This window comes from Zootoca vivipara, chromosome 3 (assembly GCF_963506605.1).
Source record: "Zootoca vivipara chromosome 3, rZooViv1.1, whole genome shotgun sequence".
NCBI lineage: Eukaryota > Metazoa > Chordata > Lepidosauria > Squamata > Lacertidae > Zootoca > Zootoca vivipara.
This window is the reverse complement of record NC_083278.1, coordinates 47,071,788-47,097,012: the sequence shown is the minus strand read 5'-3', so window position 1 is coordinate 47,097,012 and position 25,225 is coordinate 47,071,788. Positions and strand designations below refer to the sequence as shown.

At 39.9% G+C, this 25,225-nt stretch overlaps 1 protein-coding gene across 1 annotated transcript in view; it reads right to left on the bottom strand.

The window, feature by feature from the left end:
* LIN28B (lin-28 homolog B) overlaps window positions 1-25,225 on the bottom strand; it is a 72,169-nt gene that overhangs the window by 23,251 nt on the left and 23,693 nt on the right. The window contains exon 2 of the mRNA XM_035109315.2: window positions 8,005-8,189. Coding sequence (XP_034965206.1) covers window positions 8,005-8,189 — 185 coding nt within the window. The remainder of the gene's footprint in view (window positions 1-8,004; window positions 8,190-25,225) is intronic.

Here is a 25,225-nt window from a genome sequence, read left to right as displayed (position 1 = left end):
CATAGTAAGTCAAATACTTTTGTACCGTCACTTTTATATATATAAAAAAACACCACATTGTTCAAATGATATTCTTTTCCTCTTCCCTCTAGTCCTGTAAGAACTCAGGGCTTGCAGCTAAAAACTACTCTAGAATTATTGCTTAGGACAGTGGTTCCCAGTCTTTTAGGTATAGCAATATACAAGTCCAGGTTCACTAGGTTTAATGTCCCATCCATTTATTGTCACATGAGTTTTGGACCTTCCAAACTGCTGACTTCCCTCAACAGCCATCGGCGTCATGCCTTTTAATTGCAACATTGCTTGTTTTATAACCTATGCTTGAGGCATCCCAGCAAAAAAGGACATATCACCCCTATTAATGTGTAATTTGTTGAAACATTTAGAGTACTTCTAAATATTTAGGGTTATTCACGGTTTTGTTACAGGAATGTTAAGAACACCAACCATCTGATTACAGGATATTGCTTCATAAGGTATAAAAAAATTATTCTACAAAGCATCCAGTTACTTAAGGAGCATTAGATACTTCCACCCCCCCACCCCCCCAAAATTCTAATCACTCCTAGTCACACTGTTAACTAACACTAGCAGCAGATCCAGTGGTGGTGCACTGCGGGTGTTTGTACAAGGAGTTGGTTTTAGTGAATGTTGCAGCTTGTCTCTGATGCGCAGGTGCTGGAGGCCGTGCATCAGAGGCAGTCTGTGGGGGACACTCCGGGGGGGGGGTCCCCTGTGCAAGCACCTTGTGGTGCAACAGTCATTGGAACCATCACTACCGATAGCTGCCAGAGAGTGGTTCTCAAGTGTCAAAATGTAAGACTTTTCCAGTGTTCGGTTGCAAGTGCCAAAACCTGTCAACATAACAAAAAGGTTGCAAGAGGTATTCATCATACCAGTTAAAGACTGTAAGCAATAATTATTTCAGGTTTACATATGAAGCCCATGGGCCACAGGTTCAGAAACAGTGCTTTAGGGACCACCTCCCAGTGTGTTTTCTTAGTTTACAACTGCTGTCAGAGACAATTAATTTATGTGCATTTAAATAGCTAAGCATATACAAAAGCAAGAACCACTGGTGCCCTTTCTCCAGATGCACAGGCTAGAGGAAACAGCCAACCAATTTGCAAAGGCAGAATTAAGAAGCTAGGGTTTTGTTTTGTTCCTTTAGACTTCTATAATAGAATAATTCGTTATTAGAACACTTTCCATTTAGGAAACAAGTCACACATATTCTCCTTTTTTTATGTGCACATCCAAACCCTAAGGTTATTTCAGTCACTGGTAGTTAAGGGCACAATTCCAAAAGGTTCGCCATGTTAGTCTGTTGAAACAAAACACACTATAGCACCTTAGATGGATCTACAAAAGGGCTGCAAATACAAGCGAGTTCTTCAGTTCACACAAGCTCTTGTGAAAAACTATGCACAAACTTGCTCTCCAACATTTTATGTGCCAACAGAATTTATACATGATAACCTATATTTTCCTTATTCACAGCTCCTTATAAAGTACCCTTTGCATGTGAAGAGGCACTGGGTGCGGGGCGGCGGCCTTTGGGTGCTGCTGGCCCTGCCTGGGAGACACGCAAGCTCCCAACATCTGCACCATGTATAGCTGTCTCAGGGGAAAGGCTACACAAGGAGGATTCTACCGAACATGAGTTATTTATACAGAAAGGTTTTCTCCTGCAGCTGCCCATGCATTGTTTGAGGCAGGGGAAGCCATGTGATTACAGGGACAGTGGCAAAACCTCTTTATATATATATACACAGTACATTTCCCAACAGTAGTTTAAGCTATTTAAATTTGAAATCTTTTTTCGTTGCAGAATAACAATCAGAAAACCGCCAAAGTCTATAAAGATATCAATCAGATTTTGAATGATAGAAGAAACAGCACTTTCCCATAAAAATTGCTTATACATTGAAGGCATAATCTCCTCCTTTTTCCATGAAAGAACAAAGCCCATGTGAGATTTATATTGTAAAAACAGCAACAGCAAGGGAACTACTAGCAGCCTGCATTTTGTTCATAAAAAACACTGCTTCTACAACTGATACTGGAGTCTACGTACATGTGCATATACAAACTCATGCACATAATACATGTGCCTTAAACACACTTATGCAGATGGAGGAACAATATTTCATGCAATGGCACATACATTGTTACCAAAAAGAAGAGGGGTTGATTTCTTTATGTAATGGACAATGCCACTACACAGAGAACATTTGCATTTGTAAAGAAACCGCACAAGAGGCACTGGTTTAATAATTAAACTTTAATTAGGAAACATACTCGCAATTTCAGCACATGATCTCAGGAGTCACTGGGTACACCATCATGGTTAGATCCTTACACAGGAAATTTGTGTTACTGGTGTCAGTGTTGCAGTTAATGAGAATGAGAAGTAATTGGGCAAAGAAGTTGCAAGACCAGATTCCAAGTTATATTGAAAACTGCTATAGACTCTTTATGGTACGTGTAACACAATATGCTTGCTATATTTAATGCAAACCAAAATTTCTTCCATGATGGTCCTTTTAATTCCAGACATCTATTTGCCAAGCACAGTATAATTAATTAACTTGTTACTCTTAAACTACATTGAAAAATAAGTAAATGGTTTGGGGACTTTGATGTTTTGCAACCAAAATAGGCTGGCTAATTTTTCCATTCCAGTTCCCATTCCAGTCTTTAAACTATCTTAATCTCCTGCCCTCAGATGTTGACCTTGTAGGAACAAGGGTCATAGGTTAGAAGAGACAGATCGCAAAAGATCTGGACTATCAATTCATGCCTGAAAGATTTCTCTCCTACAAAAGAAACCACTAAAAAGCAAATTCCAAAATCTGACAAAACAAGTCTTAGAAAGCACAAGCCCCACTACAACATTTATTGAAACATGCTGAAATGCTGCTGTTTTTAAAATGCCTAAAATGGCTAGCACTTTTAAGCAATATTTCAACATATTCATTATAAAATATTACCAAAATCTGCCTTCATACCAGGGCTGGGAGAGGGGGAACTGCAATTGTGCTTTAATAATTCTGAAATCTAATTAAGATCACTTAAAGGGTTTACATGTTTTATTTTCTTCTACCTTGTTCACTGAGCTTTTCAGTTGTTGATGATGTGTCTTTGGAACTATTTATTTCTAAACAATAGATTGCTTTAAAATGTTGGGGCATTGGGCCAGTCTGCTTATCAGTCACAATGCAACCCATTTCATTTTAGCTGCGTTTTAACAATTATGCAGCTTCTCTTTGGATTGTTTGCAGAAAAACAAAGTGTCTCTCTCTTCAAAACGCTTCAACACACTTTACTCCTTCAAAAGAGGCTTAATAAATCATTATAATGCTTATGTTTAAAAACGTAAGACTAGAAATCAATCCTGCTTGGCTCAATCAACTTTCTGGCTTCCAAATTATGAGGAGTTAATTCTACATCCTGCCTGTCTGCTATGGAGCTCAATGTAGTGTTTTGGCATTTTTTATGTAGGTCAGGCTGATCTACAGGTACCCAAACTAAGGCCCGGGGGCTGGATGCGGCCCAATCGCCTTCTAAATCTGGCCCGTGGACGGTCCGGGAATCAGCGTGTTTTTACATGAGTAGAATGTGTCCTTTTATTTAAAATGCATCTCTGGGTTATTTGTGGGGCCTGCCTGGTGTTTTTACATGAGTAGAATGTGTCCTTTTATTTAAAATGCATCTCTGGGTTATTTGTAGGGCATAGGAATTAGTTCATATTTTTTTTCCAAAATATACTCCGGCCCCCCACAAGGCCACCTAGTGAATGGGTACTGGAATACAGGCTTTCCACATCAAAACCCAGCATTCTATTTTTCTATTTAAAAATAACAAAAGCAACTCCACTCACACTTTAACCCTTCCACAGCAATTTTGCAAGTCCTCAACACTACAATTACTTCACAGTGTATAACAGATAGTTCACAGATATAACAGACTAGCATGTCAGAGAACAGGGTTCACATAACCAGCCCCATCAACAGAAGCCCACTTGTGTGATGGGACTTTCCAACCTCTCTTGTCCCCCAATATAAGCTCTTGGAGGGTCAGGAGAACCCCCAGAACAGTGGGGTGAAAGAGAGGATTGTTTCATCTAGCAAGCTAAAATGCTGGAACAAGGAATGATTGGAAGAATGAGACATTTAATTCTTCCCAAAGTTGGGTCCTCACCACTACCATGTGCTAAAATTATGAGGCGAAGGCAACCAAATCCACAAGTAGTTGAATTCCTGAGAGCTACTCTCAATTCTAGCAAAGCAACCTCTTTTCATAGCCTTCTTAAAACAATGGTTAAGGAGCCGGTTCCCGTTTGTTGTTTTTAACTGAGGTATAAGGAACTGGTGGTCCGCCAGATGTTACTGGGCTAAAACTCCTATCATCCCTTTTTAAAGTCCGCCGCTCCTAAATATCAACATGGCATTGAATTCTAAAGCCAAAACAGAAAGTGTTTGTGAACATGGATGTTTCTAAATTTATATGCAACAACCTGCAACAAATTCCTCAGAAAGCCTCATTTTTCCGCACTGATATCAGGTGTTCAGTTATTTTTTTCCCTATTACGGTAGTTCATTTTGTTGCAGCCAAGCTTCCATGCAGACATTGTACTCTAAAGCTTTCTGTTTACGAGCTATAACGAGTCTTGCTATAACCAGGATCAGAATTATAGTGTTCTTTATACTTCAGCTCTTTTAAGCTTCCTTCAAGCAGAGTTAACAGTGCTAACTGAGGGACACATGGGACTGTCTGTCCTGTGATTATTACACTAATCTTCCAGGATACCATGACCCAAAACCACAGTAATTGATGTCACATGACCACCACATATGGTAAAAGGTGCCCGAATTTGATCATATTCCCTCCGACATTAGGACTTGCCCAGTAACTCCCGTTATCCTTAACCACAGGCCATGCTATTTGAGTCTGATGGGAACATCCAGAGGACCGCAAAGTATTCATCCTGTCTCAAGAATTGTTTCTTCCCTTTTATTCATGGCACATGTAGAGAGAAGAGGCTCTCAGCTTTAATCTAGGACTGTTTGTCTAAGTCTTAATGGGCACTGTGTAATGTCTTTTGACCTTTCTATTGCAATGTCCACTGTCATGCATTTGAAGTGAGAAGTTTTCCGTCTAGTGTGGTTAGGGTCCAGTTTAACTGTCAATGTGGGACCTGAAAGCAGTGAGTTAAGTTGCTGAAGCTTAAGTGGCATTGAGACAAATAATGGGCAATTTGGCTAAAGGGTTTTAATATACAGCCATACCTTGGAAGTCAAAGGGAATCCATTCCGGAAGTCCGTTAGACTTCCTAAATTTTCAGAAACCAAAGCACGGCTTCTGATTGGCTGCAGAAAGTTCCTGCAGCCAATCAGAAGCTGCAGAAGCCCCATCGGATGTTTAGCTTCCAAAAATAGTTCACAAACCAGAACAGTTTGCGGCATTTGGGAGCCAAAACATTTGGGTAGGTAGCTGCTCCTTTTAAAGCTTAGCTGTTTTAGTAAACATTAATAGCTGAATATACATTGTTGGTATGTAAAGTGACAGTGTGACGTCATTGAAGTGTAAAAAAACACTGTACTCTTAACCAGATCAACTTGCGTACCTAATAATCTGGTGATAAAGAAATGTAAATGGCTGAATGGTGGCAGGAAGGTTTACTAGAGCCAATTGGAATGGTAGTTTAGTTTTGTTAGTATAAAATAAATAAATATCTGCTTTCACTCCACAAGGAGTATTAGCTGAACAGAACTTTTTGCCACAGGCACAGGGATGTGAATTGTGGCCACACTGTCCAACATAAATGCTGGCAGATGCAGCTCTATAAATTTGTGATAATTCTCTCTCTCTCTCTCTCTCTCTCTCTCTCTCTCTCTCTATATATATATATATATGTATGTATGTATGTACCGGTATGTATAATCAATATTTCAACATGCAAGCAATTTAAAGTGCATGTATCAGATATAGCAATATGACAGATGAAACCAAAGTAGCCCAGTTAACTTTGATCTAAAGGGTACTGCAACATTAATGGCAGGCAATGAAATGAGAGCAGTCTGTGGTTTGCTATTGTTTGCCAACCTGTCTGAACTACATTAAATTGATCAGCATTTAAACTGTCTGAAACCTAAAGGGTGGAAAGCAATTCTACCCACCTCTAAAGCCACTGAAGACTATTCCTTGAAAAACTGGATGTAATTTTAAGCACTTCTCACACTCTTCTCTGAATGCAGTTCTTGACAAAGGCTCCATGCTATGAGAACAAATACTAAATTTAAAACTATAAATAAATGTGGCTCAAAGAGAAGAATTTGCTTAACTCGGGGGTCCTCAGACTATGGCCCAAGGGCTGGATCCACCCCGCCAGGGTCCTAAATCTGGTCCACCCGGCCATTGCAGAACCTGCCGCGAAGCCGTTAAGGAGGAGACTCAACTTTGGAGAGCTTGGGCCACTGTGCCTTTAAGCAGATTTTCCATAACAAGGGAAAGAGGCGGCTCAGGATTTCCCCCTCCAGGCCCTGCCCTGCCTTCCGGCCTGTCTCTCCCCACGTGTGTCTGCCGCCCTTGATCCCCAGGCACCACGCTGCTCGCTCATGCCGTGGCGTGCCACCCAATCCAGCCCCGGCCACTGTTGTCCTTGCAGTCCAGCTCGGTGGCCCCAGCTGCCTCCTCCTCCAGCCAGGCTCGCCCTCCATCTCCTGCACCTCCACACCGATTGTGAGCTATGCACAGAAGGCAGGGAAAGGTTGCTCTCAAGGAACGCAGGGCTCCGGCACTTACTCAAGAGGAATCCCCCTTGGGGCCGCTGGGGATCGTGTCCAAGGAAAAAAACGGCTGCCATCACCTTAGCGAGTTTTTGTCCTGGGAAAAGTGTTTCGGGGCTGGGCTGTGATCCAAGACGTGCTTGCTCGCGAGGAATGCCCATCGGCATTTGGTTGCTCACGAGTAAACATCTGCCTGCCATCCAAGAGGAGCCTAGGCGGAGGTAGGCTTTGGGGGGGAAATGGGTATGGGTTCTTCCAAATCTTCTCCCCCCCCCCCGCCCGAAGCAGGACTGAGCAATTACTGAATTACCATCCCACATTTTTTTCTCCCAGGAGCTCAATGTCTGTGGTTTGGCCCTCCGCATTTATTCCCCACAATCCCCAATGAGACATATTCAAATCAAGTGGCCTCACTAATTTCTACGCATCTCTCCCCTCTGAGACGTATCTTAATCTCGGGAACCATGCACTCAAAATTGCAACCATCTCTGGGCAGCACTTATGTCTGTGAACAGACTTTTCCCCGAATGAAACACCTGAAATCTCCAACCTGCCTCTGGTAGGAGCTCTTTCTCTCTGTGCCCTGCCCCCTTCTATCTCTACTCCTAGCTCACCTGATGTCCTGAAATACTTAGGGCCTGTCATTATTCTGTTGCATAATATGAAAGAAATTTTTAAACCAATATGAGCTGGCAGAACATGTTTGCCTCTGCATGTAACACTAAAATTACTTCATGAGCCAAAGACATGTGGCAGGACATATATACAGCACAGTACATTATGTGAGGAAAACTAGAACCCATTTCCAGTACCAGAACCTAATATGAAATGCAACAAATCGCCATGGCAAGAGTGCTCTTACACATATGTAAAGTCCCACACAGCAAACACATGCTGTACATCTGGGACAGATTGGTCCATCTTGATCATTATTGTCAACACTGCCTGGAACTGTCTCTCCCAGGTTCCAGATTGGGCCTCACCCAGTCCTACCCGGAGAGACCATGGATTGAGCTCAAATCCTTTTGCATGTAAACCAGCAAGCTACAGCTCTTCCTAGTGGAAGGAATCAGAATATGCCATTTCCAGAATCACAAGTTAAACCATTCACATCCTTATCTTTGCATGAGTACATCTGAGTCTGCAGAGAAGCACCGCAAATAAAAGTTTTCCGAAAGATGTAAAAATGGAAGAAAAAAAATACTGTATTTACCTATCTCCCTTTGGTTTTCTTTTCTGTACTGTTTTTCCTTTGGGTCGTCTCTCACTTCCTAAACAGGGAATCCCACCTGGACCTGTTACCCGTATTGATTCAAGTCCTTTGGAAGATTTCTTAAAAGTAAATTCCACTGGTTCTCCTTCTTTTAGGCTTCTAAATCCTTCCATGTAAAGCTTGCTCTGTGAACAGGAAACATATTCTTAGTTACCATAGACTTAGGGAAAATAGAACAATACTGAAGTGTGTCAAAAACAAAACAAAAACCTGACAACATACTTATATTTCTGAAATATAAAAACTGACTCCTTTTATGAACATACTTAGGCACATTTAATTATCTTTTTTGCTTAATTCATTTAAAAATGAACTTCTAGCAGAACAAAGGGCACTTAGGACACTACACTACAATTGGTACCATTTCATTGTGTTTACAGATTAGATGTGGATTTCAGTAGGGTTCCATGGTGGATGTAACTAAGAATTATTATGGATTTAATTTTTTTATGAACAACTGTGGGTACCTGCTGGTGAAAAACTGGTTCATAAGCTCTAAATATATACACAGAGACACTATTGGAAAACACTAGCTAGCCAAAGTGTATTTTAAAGTGTTGCAAAAAAAGGTTCTGTTTCATATTATATTATTTACAGTATATTCCTGTGTATGACTACTTTTAAAACCCAGGAAAATCTTCTCAAAAGTCAGGGGTCGTCTTATACGCCGGGTCGTATTTCTTATACAGTGAGTATATCCCACACTCTATATTTTAACTGGAAAAGTTGGGGGTCGTCTTATACGCCCAGTCGTCTTATACGCCGGAATATACGGGTATTTTGATAAACAAACAGAAGTGAAAAGACTTCCTAAAATGGAATGTGAACAGTGGAAAAGGTTCACTTTTGAATCTTTCTTATGTAGACATTGAACAGCACTTTCAGAACAAAAGCAAAGGGGTGGAAACATCAATTTTTCAAACCAACACAACTTCCATGCACATCCATAAAAGAAGTGGGAAAACCTCTCATGAAAAAGGCAAATAAAATCAGATTACAATGAATCACCAGTAAATCTATTATGCTACCATGAGTTCAGTATAGATTTTTTTTCTTTTTGCTTGATCCATAAAAGCATACATTTTAAACTTATTACTGTTAAGGTTATGAAGTGGAACAGCAACTCCAATGACTTTCTAGGATTTACTTTTATTAGGAACCCTGTCAGTTTCCTGAGAATACAAAACTTACGGCAACTGCTAAATGAAGAGAATAAATAGATGGAATGCCATTTTCAAACTAAAAAGAATGGAACTGTGCCCCAGTTCTCAAACCATACCTTAGCATTGCAGGAAGACTCAAATGCTTTCCCTTCTCCTCCCTCCTGCATGACCAGAATTTAGTATCACTTTCCCTGAATGTCAGCCAACTTCTCGCTTAGACAAGGGATCATGGCTTAAAAACAAACTCTGGTTAAGTTTAACAAGCCAGCTTCAGAAACCAATGTTTGAAGTTCATGGGTTGTTTTATTTTTTTGTTCTGTTCTGATCACAATTTTGTTTTTAACCCATAATCCCTGGATAATTCAAGGAAAGCGTTTCTCCTGGGTATGTGAGAGGAGAGGGAAGTGGGCAGCATATGAGCACAAGGTTTCAAGGCAGCTCTTTCCTGTTTGTGCAAGTAGCGCTATAAACCAGGGTTTAATGGCCATATGAAGTGGTGGGTGGGCACTTGGGGTGTGTGTGTCTGCCAGTGCTGTGGCCTTGACACATGTGTACCCTTTGCAAGCAGGAATAACGCCTGTGATCGCACAATCTTTGCTTCCCTGCCGGGGTAATGTCTCTCCATGCACCACAAAAGAGAGGTGTTTGGTGACTGAGGAGCAGAGTTTACATGGGGATAAATATAACATAGTATTTTTTAAAAAAGATATATAGTATTTATTTGCAGTTACCTTATTTAACAACACTTTGAGAACTGCTTCAATAGGTAGCAGTTACTTTTAATTGCATTCACTTTAAAAGATGTTACCATTGCCTTAAAACTGATGTTCTTGCTTCCAGAGAGGTGGCTACATACTTGCCGTAGTTCTCACTCCTTATGCAAAACTAGGAACCCAATTCTCTGCTACTCTTCCCTTAGTTAACTCACAGATATCTAGGTGAAAGAAGGCCTCTCCCTGATCAGGGCTCACTGAAAGATTACAGGGTGGGACAGTCCCTTAGCTGTCACTCACTGGACTCTGCCGCTCGGTGCTGCTGCTACTTTCTCCCTGACAGGCTTGCTTCTGCTTGCCTTTGAAGTCCCTCTTCAGGTCAGGTGCTGGAAATTCAGCCACACAGATGTCACAGTTGTGTCTCTGAAGTCTTTCCTGCCTCCTGTGATCAACTGACAGCTGCTGTCCTTCTGGCTAGGAGCTATCCTGGGCAACTGCTTTGGAATCTCCGCCTCCTGCCTGGCTTCCCTCAGCGATTCTCTGCTCCCATCTGCCCCTTCATTCTCTTCAGCCTCTGACCAAATGACTGACTACCAAGTCCCCACTACTCACCCTGTGCCTGCCTTTATATCCACTCTACTCAGGACCCTCTGGCCAATCATCAGGCTCTTCCTGGAATTCCAAATCCTCTTCAGCCTATAACCAGACCAATGATTTCAAATGGAATATCTGCTAAAGGGCCTAGCAGAATTCAGCTCCTTTTCAATTGCCATATACAGTGGTACCTTGAGTTACAAACGCCTCAGGTTACAAATGCTTCAGGTTACAAACTCCGCTAACCTGGAAGAGTAACCTCAAGTTGAGAACTTTGCCTCAGGATGAGAATGGAAATCGTGTGCCAGCGGTACAGCAGCAGCAAGAGGCCCCATTAGCGGAAGCACGCCTCTGGTTAAGAACAGTTTCAGGTTAAGAACGGACCTCCGGAACAAATTAAGTTCGTAACTAGAGGTACCACTATAATACTCATATAAAAGCTAGTATATTAGATTAACTGCCGTAACTGAAATACTCACAAATATGTAAGCAAAACACATCTTTTTGAAATTGCAGCGACCTATCTGCTTCTTGGCAGGCTGCCAGCTGAACCACATATATTGCATCTTTTCTGGCTTTATAGTCAGGAGTAAACAACCACAGTCAGCCATTTTTTTAAAGTCAAAAAGCTTTCATATCCTAACAACATTCTTGCATTTGAATTTACCTCATAAAAATACAGTTTTGTCACAACTTCATTGCTGGCCTTTTAGCAATGCACCTGAAGCCTGGCTTTTCAGGTATGAATTTGGACTGATTTACAGTGGCTTGAGGGATTTTTGTGTGCTGTAGCTCAATGCTGGTCCATGGGGTCACGAAGAGTCGGACATGACTAAACGACTAAACAACAACAGCTCAATGCAATGTCTGAACTGAGATCTAGGAAAATGGCAGGAAAACTGAAGCTCCCCAGAGTTGACTACTGGGGCAACCCAGCCAGACATGCTGAGTATAAATAATAAAATAATTAATTATCATCACCATCATCATCTTCACCACTAGCCATTCACCTGGGCCACATTCACATGTCAATATCCTGCAATACTGTCTGCTACTGCATACCATCTAGCAGGGGTGTGGGAGCTGTGGCTCTCCAGATTCTGATGAACTACAACCCCCATTATTCCTGGCAATTGACCATGCTGGCAGGGGCTGATGGGAGACGGAGCTCATATAAAATCAATCAAAAACATAACAGGACAGGAAAATTTCACAATAAAGAAATAAATATACAACCCTGCACAGAACCTCAAAACGAAAGACACAATAAAATAAAGAATAAAAATCACATAGGCTAAGAACAACTAGCAAATACAAGAGCTGAAGCCCCCAGCCATACACCACAGCAACTAAAACAACTTACATTACATTTAAACCAATGGAAAACAAAAAAAGGGACAATAATAAAGGGTATCTGTGACCTCCCTAAACTTGCCGGCTAGGGTAGAACTGAAAACTAGGTTTCTACAGATCTGCCGTTCAACAGATTTAGCTTCAGAGCTATATGTTATTACAGGATTTAGCTCCTGTGCCCTTATTAGTTTAAGCTGATGCTTTAATTAACTAAATAATTAGATAAATGAGTGTTACTTACCCTCTGGTCGATTGGCTGCTTAAGCTTAACTCACCAGTTAGCTACTGTAGCAATAATCGCAAACTGAGCAAGAAACAATGCCTGATAAAATTATTCCTTAGTGTTTTGTCTTTAAAAAGTGTTGGCTTTACATATTCCACCAGCAGCATCCTCTGCACAAATTCCATCCTTCTGAGAGTCCCATTAATTCCAGTGCTCTTGTACAGAAGACGTTTCTGATGCATTGTGCCCAGTGTCAGTGGGTGCTTCAGAATCTGACTTAAATTCACAAAAGGAAGGAAACTCCAAGTTGGGGTTCTTTATGGCTATCTATTCACCTCTTTATATGCCTGTGTTACTCCTATTAGCATACAAGCATGGGAGGGAGAAAGGGCTCCCATAATAAGCCTTAATTCAGAATTTCCTCTCTTTTGTGGGCTTCCAGTCAGGGTCCGAACACCTGCTGATGCACCATGCAAAGCTCAGGAGAAAAACACACACATATTTCGCTTATTATAGAAATTCACCTTGCTCTCAATATTTTCCTTGCATTTTATTTCATTGGTTTGAGAAGCACAACCTTATACCATTAAATTAGCATATTTGACAACTTCACAGCCAGCCTTAAACGTAAATGTTAATTATAAAAATAAGCCAATAGTGCCTAAATATTTCTTCATGAGGAGGAGGATTCATGGTGTGGCATTTTTCTGCAGATCTCAAAAACATATTTCATCGGCACTGGGAGGCTATAGAGCTTGTTCCTGCCAAGATATCTGAGTTTCCTGATCACATGCTACACTGCATTTGGGTGGAAGTGGATCACAATGCCTGCCTGCCTCCCTGCTTACCATACACACCTTGACTTATGAATCCACATAGCTTAAATAACTATTAACATGTTTTTTTCTAGCCAATACTGAAGGATATTCTGAATGCAAAGGTAATGAATCAGCAAACTCTTTGCATCACAAAAAGTACATTTATGGCTCAGGCTCCTGGAAACACATCTTTATTTACAGCACACATACAAAGACACATTCTGTTGTTGTTTTCGGTTTTACTACTAATGATGATGATTCAGTTTCCAAACTAGTCTACCAAGACACCAGACTTAAACTGGAGCTCTACATGTGCTTGTGGGGGGGAAACGGACTTGCAAATATTATGCAACAAAGAAGAAGCCAAACACTCATTGTGCCGTGAGCTGTGCTTTTGCGCTGTCTATAGCACAAGCCTTTTCAGCGGCTTCACAAGAGAAATTACTTGTACATTATGGCCACATCTGTCAGTGCACATGAAACAGCTGGGATTCTGCTCCTCTTTAAAGCCCACTTGATAGAGATTCTAGTCTATTAAAGCCCAGGTCTGCATAAAATCAATAAATTACATGAGAAACTAAAGAGTTAGCAAATTATATTAGGTTAGTATATTTACTATTTTTAAAAGAAAGAAAGAAAGAAATTCTGTGTTTTAAAATAGTATATTCTCAGTGAAAATAATTCTCAATTATAATGGAAGTTTTTAAAGCACCTTGGATAAATAGTCTCTAACTGATAATTTTGTATAGTGCAGCTAGCAATTTTGAGACCAAACTTGTTTTCCTGAAATATTAAATACGGCAGTAAAATTATAAACATGAAACAGATGCATGTCATTTATGTTACAGTAATAGTTTTTTTAAAAACACAAGCTGAATACCCATTAATTTTATATCCCAGCTTACAAATTATCAACATTATCAAATGTAGAAACATTTGTGACTGAAAGTGCATGTGAAGCACAGGAGATGATAGATGATCGATAGATAGATAGATTCACTGCTTGCTATAGCATTATTAGTGATGTTTCTGGCCAACACAATTTTTAATAATTAGGTATTTAGTTCAGAGAAAATGGTTTTATAGAAACTGCAGATAATTGGTTGTTTCAGAAGTTTAACTAAATCAGTAGTAGAAATATATTACATTTTTAGAAACAATGTACGGTAATATATGCTTTAGCCTAGGCATCCCCAAACTTTGGCCCGCCAGATGTTTTGGACTACAATTCCCATCTTCCCTGACCACTGGTCCTGTTAGCTAGGGATCATGGGAGTTGTAGGCCAAAAAATCTGGAGGGCCGCAGTTTGGGGATGCCTGCTTTAGCCTGAGCCAACTGCCTGATAGAAATGGCGTATCACTTAAAATATTTAATAGGTATCTGAACACAGGGAGCTTATAATAGTGACTAACCATCTCTGGAAATGTGTTGAAGTACTGGAATTAGTTTACAAGTAATTCAAACTCATAAACAGAAGTCTAAGACGTAATGCCAAATTTTGCATAAGAACTGTAGACAAGTAAAAAGAAGCCCTATCTACCTACCTATTACCGGTACTAAGGCTGTAATGTTCTGCACAGTTGTGCAACTTTCACTCCATCATTTCTGCCTATGCCTGTGTATATCAACATTTTTCAAGTAATGATTAACTTTTTCCACATTTGAAGCTGCTGCCGAATAAGTACATAGTGTACTAGGCTTGCTGGTTAATGCCAAGCCTCATGTTTAGCTGATAATTTGCATAATATTTTCATTTATGATAATAGTTTGCAACTCATGTGTTTTTTTTATAAAGCCAGTTCTGAGGAAGTTGCCTGCACTATTTTTTCATCCTAACTGAGAATATTGTATTGCCTGGAATGAAATAAACACATTGCATGAATAGAAGATCAGTGCTTACAGCTCATAGACTGTGAATGAAAATGGTCATAAGAGAGCTTTAGAGCACAGTTCACCGGTGTTGTCATTTACTACTAGGTTTAAAAAATGACAGTTGCTATAGATGATGATGCTAATGCTAATAATAATAAAGTATCCATGATGATGATGATGATGATGATGATAATGTATCCAACAGATGGATACAAAGGAAGACCCTATGAGGTTATATTCCAACAGCAAAGATACAGACTTCCCACCTAATGATCACATATGCATCAGATTTGGACCAATCCTGAAGGGAAGCCAAGATGCCACAGAGGGATTTTTGGTTTGCAAAAGGCAACGCGGGGATGTGGGCAATGTGACCTAAGTTGAAGCCAGGTCCCCTGAAGCACTTTGTGGCACCTTGGTAACCCAGACGCTAATAAAAGATGCTACAGACAAGCAACCACTGAAAGAGAAAGTAATCTCTCTAAGCTTAACACCAAGGTGGGGGGTGACAGAGGGAGAGCAACACCAAAGTGGGGACAGAGCAGAGGAAGAACTCCATTGAGCCCAACAGGCCACACTTGTAATCAGTGTGCTTACTTTTATCTGGGAAGCAAATCCCTTGCAGTTCTTTCCATCTCAAAATTAAATATACCTAGCAAAAAAAGCACCTGGATCAATATGTCTGCAATCTGCCATTTTTCTTCTGCAGGAGCATTTATCTCATGCCTGTAATGTTCAGGCCAACCATCCACATAAAACTAAGGGAGATTAAGTGATTTTTTTTTTAACCAACCAAAAGCTAACAGCTGCCACTGCAGGAAAATCATTGTACCTATCATAGAATTAGGGAAGAATTATGTTCTCAGAAGGAGTAACATTTCTTTTTTATTTATTTCTAAAATAAGATGTTAAATGCTGTCTAGAATAAAAGTTATTGGACCTATGTCACAGGCTTTATCTATTTTGGAGAGGTTAGGATGCTTGCAAATTTCATTCATTTCTGTTAAATGGGGGAAAGGGTTTTATATAAAATTTCTGAATAGTGGGGGGAAACAACTGAGCAGATCTGATTGGGTCCCAAGCCAAATACAGTGGTACCTTGGTTTAAGGATAGCCCTGTTTATGAACTATTCGGTATAAGAACTCTGCAAAACTGGAAGTAGTGTTCTGGTTAGCGAACTTTACCTCGGTCTACGAACGGAATCCGAATGGTGGAAGGGCACTGGCGGAAGGAGGCCTCATTAGGAAAAGCGCGCCTCGGTTTAAGAATGGCTTTGGTTTAAGAACGGACTTCTGGAACAGATTAAGTTTGTAAACCGAGGTACCACTGTATGTGAACTGCAAAGTGCCTCAGACTGAGGCAGGCTGCTTTCCAAAGCAACAAATCAGGATCCAAACCAAGACTTGCTGTCCGCGTACATCCCCTACCAAGAAGCCCCAATACATTCTCTTCACACAAACAGTTCACACATCACTTAAACTATAGTTTAAAATATACTATGACATGTTGTTTAAAAAAATGAGCATTTAAGCTCACCCACCACTCCTACGTGTTCTCAACCAGGGGTAAACAAACCAGAGACTGGCTTCATGGAGCATGCTAATGTGCACTCATGGTTCTCCCCACCCCCACCAGACAAACCATGAGCTAGCTGCGGGTGAAGAAGCAAGCTTGGCTTACACTTCTTGTGGTAAGAAACCAAGATTGCTGGTTCCCATAGAACCTGAACTTAGTCGCTGCATTGTTTCTTCCATGAAGCTCTGAAGAAAGTTACAGGGTAAAAGGAAAGCACATTATTTTGAGTAGCTACGATTTAAAATTATATGGGACATTAGTAACTTTACTGTGATCTGTGGGTTGTGGATTTAATTTCTGTTATCATATAGGATTACCATTTTAATAAAAAAAATCAGATGAAACCATAAATACAGTATAATTGATGTACTGTACCAACAAACCTAATCTCCCCATGTATTCTAGGCCCTTCATACTAGCTTAGCAGCATAGTCCCCAAATTCTGCATGTGTGCAAACTGTGTTATAAATATGCTAATTTCTTCTTATCTAGAATGACTCTACAGTATTTGAGTAGCCACGTGGTTTAAATGATTTCTTATTAATCCTGATGCTTCTCTTCTTTTTCCATCGAGTTTCTCACTTTCAGTTTCAAGTCTGGTTTACATTTTACTATGTTTGCATATAGTTACAATTCAGTTCAGTAACCTAAAGCTTCAAGGGTTCCATAAACTCAAAAAGTATTTAAAAGCAAAGCTCCCTCCTTTCTGCCACTGACAACCATACAGGTCCAAGGCAAGGCTTGACCTGACCACAACATAGGATACCATATTCACATTGCATAAATAACACATCCACTACAAGTGTAACCAGCTGCACTTTACCAGCATTTTGGAGCTTGGGCATACTGGTACATGGGAGAGCCATTGGCATATGTTTAACTGAATGTATGCATACCACCTGTGAAACTGTTTCCACTTAAAACAGTTAAAGATGCGGTGTCAAGGCAATGATGACTGAAAAAACATTCCCTTCTTGGTGCCATCAATGCCACAACAGACTGTGAAGACTGTACTTGGGTTTGACTTGGTCATCTGCTTCTCTTCTAGCCATCTTCCCAGCTGCCATAGCTGCCAAGTTTTCGCTTTTCTCGCGAGGAAGCCTATTCAGCATAAGGGAAAATCCCTGAAAAAAAGGGATAACTTGGCAGCTATGCCAGCTGCTTCTGTGCTCCAAGCTCCCTCATATAACCAAGGAGCTGACTGGCTTCAATTCCCCAGGAAAGGGCACTTAGGAGCAATAATATATACCAGGCATGTCCAACTCCCAAGAGACTGCAATCTACTCCCAGTGTAAAAAATACTGGTAGTGATCTACCCATTGTCATTGGAGGGAGGAGGAGTGTGCGTGGGGTGGGGGGATTGCCCAGGGTTGTTGAGATTTTGGGGGGAGGATTGCACAGAGTTTTAAAGCTTTTTTCCTGTAACTTTTTGTACAAGATAAGGATCCTGCAATCTACCAGGATCACCCAGGGATCTACCAGTAGACTGTGATCTACCGGTTGGACATCCCTGGTATATACCACCAGAGTCATCTCTGCATTCCACAACTAACTACAACAGGAACATCAGCCATACCAACTGCAAACTCCCTCTGCCTGAATCCATGAATCGCCAAGGCAAGGCAGACCAACCCAACTTGCCCAATTTACTCTTTGCAAAATGTCAAGGCCACTGAGTCTAAAAATCACCAGGAAGTGATCTATTTATGGCAACTCGATTATTGAAAATCCTTCAAACTATAGATCACCAAACTGCCCATAAGATCACCAAACTGCCTTGTGAAGAGCAGTCCAGTGTATGTCTTGCTATGTGTAGTAAGTCAATATTTTTTTAAAAATTATATTAAATTTATACCCCGCCCATCTGGCTGGGTTTCCCCAGTCACACTGGGTGGCTATATAATATAAAAATATAAAAAATACATAGTATAGAAACAAATGAAAACAGTAACCCAAACACACACACACACAGAGAGAGAGAGAGAGAGAGAGAGAGAGAGAGAGAGAGAGAGAGAGATTGCCAAAGAGGAATGTGTTTGCCTGGCACCTAAAGATATATAACCAAGGCACCAGGCAAGCCTCCCTAGCAAGAGCGTTCCAGAAACAGGGAGCCACCACAGAAAAGGCCCACTTTTGTGTTGCCACCTCCTCTCATGGAGGAGGCAAATGAAGAAGGACCTCATATGATAATCACAGAGTCTGGGTCAGTTTATATAGAGATAGGTGGTCATTGAGGCACTGTGGTCCTGATTTTTATCGGTATTTATTGCTTTTATTATTGAGTAGTTTATTAGAAGGGTAGGATTCAAATGCTGTAAATTGCTTTGAGATGGACCAGCCCAGTGAATGATAGTTATATGGTAGCCATGAAATCCTGAACCATTCCTTGTCCAATTCTCTGTTCCTCCACTTTAAGTATTTATGTCCCTCTGCCACAAATTAAACAACTAATTAAACCACACACCTCATCCCAGTCTTTGCCAAATCTGATTTGGCACATTATAACAGTAAGCAAGATCTAATATTTTAAAACATTAGAGGCATTTGAGTTGTCTAAACCGCAATAGGGCAACTATTGTGGCACACCTATTCAATACTGTATGGAGATTGCCCAGAAACCCATTCACAATCACCAGCCATCCCCAAGACTCTCTCAAGTGGCACTCTAGCAAGACAAGTTGCTGACCAGCTATTATTTTTTTCTCCTAATTGTTTAACTTTAACCATTGTTCTGCATATTTCAAGTCTCCATCTTCTGCATATTTTAGATCAAGAACAGTTCTCTGTCCTTTGCTGACTTTTCCAATTTCCACTCTCTACTATTCCTTGTATTTTTGAAATTCTACAACATCGTGTCTGTCTTTTCTTGATGATTAGTTACTAGCTGGCCTGTTCCAGTCGGTTTTCTATGCCTGCCACTCCACTAAATCTGCTTTGATTTTTATCACTAGTAATATATTACCGGTGATAATTTCAGAGTCTTTTAGAATTACCGTATCTGATTTTTACGCAAATGATCTTACCATTTTGTTGTCTATTTTATCTTCCATTAGTTTTTCAAGTAACATTTATATGGATTGCTTTTTTATGCAATCTGGTTGCTCTTTACTCATTCCCCCCTCCCTTTATTTCTGGCTCATCTTCTTTATTTCCTCCCTTCTCCTGCTGTCCTTCCAAGGGTCAGTCCTAGGACTTCCGCTTATTTGTGTTTATTTTTTATCCTTTTGGCTACTACTATACATTCATGTGGGATTATTAATTTTTCCACAGATGAATTGCAAGTCATTTTTGGCCCATATCCTTCTGCTTTGTTGTTTAATCCTGTGTTGTGTCTTGTTGCTGTTTAATCTTGTCTTCCTCACATTTTTCTTAGATTAAGCACATCTAAAAATGAACTTCTCAACTGTCTTCCTGATTTTCTGGCAGCAGCTCCTTCTCTTATTTGATTTATTGGTTCTGCTGTCATCTATCCTTTTACTCAGGTGTACAGTCTTGAGATTATACTTGATCCTCTCCCCTGAAACCTTTAGCCTACTGCAATACAATATTATTGCACTCTAAAACATTTCTAGACTTCATCCTTTGCCAAGACATTACCATATGATTCTCTTTCAACTTGACTACTGCAATTTGCTTTTTTCCTCTTCCAATTTTCTCACTTCCATCCAGTTATACCTCCATCCTGCTACTCGTGTTCTTCTTCTTTTTTACACCGACCATGCATTTCCTTTATTGTATAACCTTTGTCTTCCCTTTTCCCAGTTTGCATGTCATGCTAAACCACACCATGGCTTAGCATGAATGTGCAGCTTCCTAGAGAGCAGACTGTTTTGCTCCTGCTGCTGCTCCTGCTGCCCACTAAGCCATGCTTAGGCTTAATGCGTTGTCCCTTCCAGACAGGCAATGAGCTGTAAACAAAGGAAAAGCTATGGCTTGGCTTAGAATTATATGTTGACTGACCTGGTGCCTTCAATTTAAACTCCTTTTTATTTAAAAGTGATCACATTCCTTTTACACTTACCATTCTTCCCTTGATTCTCTGTGACCCTCCTCAGTTCTTTCCTTTTAGTGCCAAGCTTCTATTTTCTCAACCAAGGATCTCTTTCTTTTTCACCTGCCTACAACTTTTATCTCAGGTCTTCCTTTATGAAACTCCCACCAGGCACTCATGCATCTCCATTTCCCACCTTTCTATTATCAACCCCTCAAATGTCTCTTTTCATACCTGCTTTATTTTTGCACAATACCGAGATGTTAAGTGCTACAAAAATAATACACATTATTATTCATCTAAGAAGGGAACATTGATATACACTGTCTCCAGTAAAGGAGAAATATTTATAAGCTCAACAACCCAAATTTCCTGATGAAACATTAGCGAGGTAAAACTATATGCTGGGGTGGAGAACCTTTTGCCCTCTAGATGCTGGGACTCTATGCCCCCATCAGCCTCAGAGTGCATGCCCAGGGTCAGGGCTGGTGGAAGTTGGCTGGAGTCCAGCTACATCTGGAGGGCCACAGGTAACATGCGCAGGAAAACAGGAAAAGGTATGGAGAAAGTGGATAGAGAAAAGCTTTCCTACCTCTCTCATGACACTCAAAACAGAGAGAAGAAAGTACTTCCTCATGTAGTGTAAAGTTAAAACTATGGCACTCACTTCCATAGGAGGCAGTGATGGCCACCAACGTAGATGGCTTTAAAACACTAGACATGTTCATGAAGAAGACTATCAATTACTATTGGCCATGATGACTATGCACTGCCTCTACAGCTGGAGACAGCATTGCTTCTGAATACCAGTTGCTGGAAACCACAACAGGGTGGGGAGTGCTCTTGTAATAGAATCCTGCTTGCGAGGTTTCTCACGGGCATCTGTGTGGTCACTGTGAGAACAGGATGCTGGACTAGATGGGCCATTTGCCTGATCCAACAGGTTCATTTTATGTTCTTTCCTAAGCTATTAGGCGGTGGGCACACCCATGCCTTCATGTGCAAACAATTCCAGCTTTGCCTTACTGTGAACAAATGTTATGTGCAGCATTCCATATGGCTGTACACTAAGTTAACCATATGGAACGAAATAGCCAGCCACTCTAACACCATTGAGATGGTTAAATAAGTTAACCTAAAAAAATAAAAATCAGTTGGTGCATATTCAATAAAAACAGAGCTTTCTACGCAACTCAGTTTATAAAAATGCTATTCCCATGTGAGGTGTGTGTGTGTGTGTGTTAGAGAGGGGTGGGAGACTGAGGGCTACAGGGGCTGAATCTGATTTTCTGAAAGATTCAGAAAAGTGAAGATGCACAGTTAACATTTAATGTACCCAGTATTCCATCTGTTTGACAAAGTTCTAGAATTTTCAAATGCAACAAAAACCAAGGATTTCAAATTTGAAATTGCACATATAAATACACAATCTATGCACTTTTTTTTTTAAAAAAAGGTTGCCACTGAAATTTTAAAATCCAGGGTTTTATTCCACAGGAAAAGTTGAAAGAATGAAAAACACATGTACACTTAACATCTCCTGACATAAACCAGATTTGAACCATTGACCTTCAAATCTCCTTTGCAAAGGCCTAACAGGAGCAACAGTTGGTTGGATTCTAAGCAAGTCACTGGCAAAGGACTTCACAGATTGCAGAGTCAATTAAGCAGCTATTTGTTAGTTTGCTGCACCAGAGGGAACAACTTGGCAACAACTAGCATCTGGGGCTGCCATTTTAAAACTCTGCATTCTATTTTATTATGATCTTGTCTTTTCATTGTAATAGTGTAACAATTCTGGAAACAGGAAACTATTCAGATCTACTTATATTTACAAGGTTATCATGTGTGAATGACAGACTGGGGGGATTTAAAGATTCAAATTTCGCTCCTTGTATTATTTCTCAAAGCTAACAATCTCTTAGTTTGACTTAGGTGTAACTAAGATGTTGTCATTGCCAGACTGTGTAAACAATGAGGGAAATCTATTATTTTCTAAAATCTAAATACTTAGTTGGTACAAAATGTCTCTCACTGATTAGTTGGGTTTTTTTTTAAAGATTCCTATTTCATAATGAAAATCCGAACCACACAGAAAAACCTTTAAGAGTCAAATCAACAAACCTCCTAACTAGACCTATATTTTGTTTACAACAGATATCTGTGAGGATGCTTAAAGATAATATAGAATGACAGGTAGGTGCCCAAAGTCAAGCAGTTTCTTTCACCCTTGGCAAAAGGATGTATCTGCTAACACAGATATTGTCTTTATGGAGCTCATTTGAGAACCAATTTATATTGCCTCAAACCCCAACAGTAAATTCCATTGCTTTTTTTAAAAACAACAACTGTAACCTTGGACTGGGGGAGGAAATCTTAATTTGTTGAAATCCTGTGGAACACTTCTTCAAAAAGAAAAAGAGCAAACTTTAAAAACTAACATAAAACTCAGTGATGTTCAGTGCTGGTATCCATTGAACACCTCTGTCAACTGGGGTGTGCATTAGTTTTGAATGGGGGCTGGATAGCAAGGTGAATTGGGATGATTTGGGGTCTCTCCCCAGGATTAAATCATGGTGTCGATACCTCCCCAAGTGAGGGCCTGCAGAATCTCTCATGTTGCTTTTTTGTTGTTTCATTCTATGTTCCCTTATATCCCTGTGTTTCTCTAGGTCCACAGGCTTTTTCAAGGCTGTCTTGAATGTGGCCTGCAAATACTGAAGAGTTCTGTATTTATTTTTATTACTGAACAGCCACTAAGGATTTTTTTTGGAAAGGTAAAAGCTTCATTTAAAAACAAAAGCAAAAAGCCTACATTGCTCTGCTTTATTAAACAATCCCTCAGCTTCTGCTGTCCCTGCCCCAGAGCTCTTCAGAATTTCAAAGGGAGCATTCCAGATAGCCTCAGTTTGTAAGCCTGGAGTTCTATCTTGAAGGAACGAAGAAGCATCAGAAAGTTTTTAAAAACATACAAGCAAGAATATACACCACTCAACCACATCTTATCTTAAGATAAGAGAAACGCAAATGGTTGCAACTCCATTTAAAAGATGAAACTAATATAAATTTAGGAATTTTTGTCAGTCTAATAAATATATTGCCCTAATATGAATTATGGAAGGAACACTTTCCCCAAATCCCCGACACTTTGGAAGGGCTCCCTATGGGTGTAAATTTCATCCATTTCTGCCCAAAGGAGGGAAAGTTAGAGCTGTTCTTTTGATTCCCCATTACAATGATTGGGAGAATAGAAAATGTCTTGAAAGCCAAAATTGTCATGGAAATGGAGAATGTACAGAGCATCTTAGAAATAAATCAGCATTTAAAAAAAAAACAGATGCAAGGTGAATCTTGGGGCCCATGCACATACCTAACTTTACTTACTTACTTACTTACTTACTTAGTAGGAATTATACATGATTGAAGAAAAAAACCCTCAAAGTGGTTTACAAAAAAGATAAAACAACAAAATAGATAAAAATTTACAACCATACTTTACAACCATACAAATGTTAAAATACTAGAATAGATTATTGAATAAATTAATAAATCAATTTTGATTGCTAAAACATAAAATCCTCCCTTTTATTATTAATTTGCTGTTATTGCTATTTAAAACAAGCAAACTAGACAGCATGTTCATTTTTTTTCTGCCTCATTTTAAATGTGATTGAACCATGTGACTTAGATGGATTTATTTAAAGGCGATATAGACAAATACGTGGAGGATATTCTTATCAATGGCTATCAGCCATTATAGATACACAGAACCTTCAAATTTAGAGGAGGAATGTCCCTGAATACCATTTGCTGGGGAAGCGCTGTTGCCTTCATAGCCTGTCCTTGGAGTTCCCAAAGACATCAGGTTAGCAAGTAAAAAAAAAAAGTACAATGTCTTATATTCTTATATTTATTATTCTATGTTTTAAAATAAAGTACATATGGGAAGATAAAGAGTTAAACAGAATACTGATCATCATGTAACTCCAGGGCTCACTTGAATCTCTACAGTTTTCAGAGAAATTGAACAGAATAATACACAGGTGTAGTCAAACCCTTAAACTTCATCCTGCTTTTCAAAACACCCCTCTGACACACACACACATTGTTTCAGTTTTCTGCAGTTTTATCTTTGCTCCCATCTCCTTCAGTCTTCCCACTGATACATTATCACAATGGCTCTCTTTACCACAGTTAGCCTTGTAATGTTTGCAACACTATTATTCCTCAAAGCTACACTGGTTCCAGTTCAACATGCAAAAAACCCCAAACTGACACTGGGACTTGTGACCCTGTTCATATATAATTATAAGCCATTATTAAGCATTAAGAGGATGAGCCTCAGGTACATGCATTCCGTCTCCAGCACTGCTACAAGCAACCACAGTTTATCCTTGTCTCTGAACTCTAAACCATGGTTAACCTTAACTATGGTTAGTGAAACAGGTGAGCTTCACAAATACGGTACTGGCCTGAAGCTGGCTTGTCTCCATCAACTCTTGTTAAGATTATCCACTTTGTCTGGGTTTAGATGACACAGCAAGCTGTAGTTAACTGAAAATACAAAAATGACCCTAGGCTTTGCTATGACGCCAAACTTTAGTGTTATACTTGAAGCATCCAACTGTGTTTGAAAAACATGAGTGAAAAAGAATCCTCACAGAACCCTGATTATAAAATCAAGCTAGAAGGATTCATGGATGAAAATTTTAAAAACACAAAATAAGAGGTTCTGTATTACAGGACAGAGCAAAATTTTCAAAAAAACTAATTCCTTTCAACTTGCACCCAACAAACTCACATACGAAAGAAGTATAGGGGAGTATAATAAATTCAGCTTTCTCAAACATTTCAAAT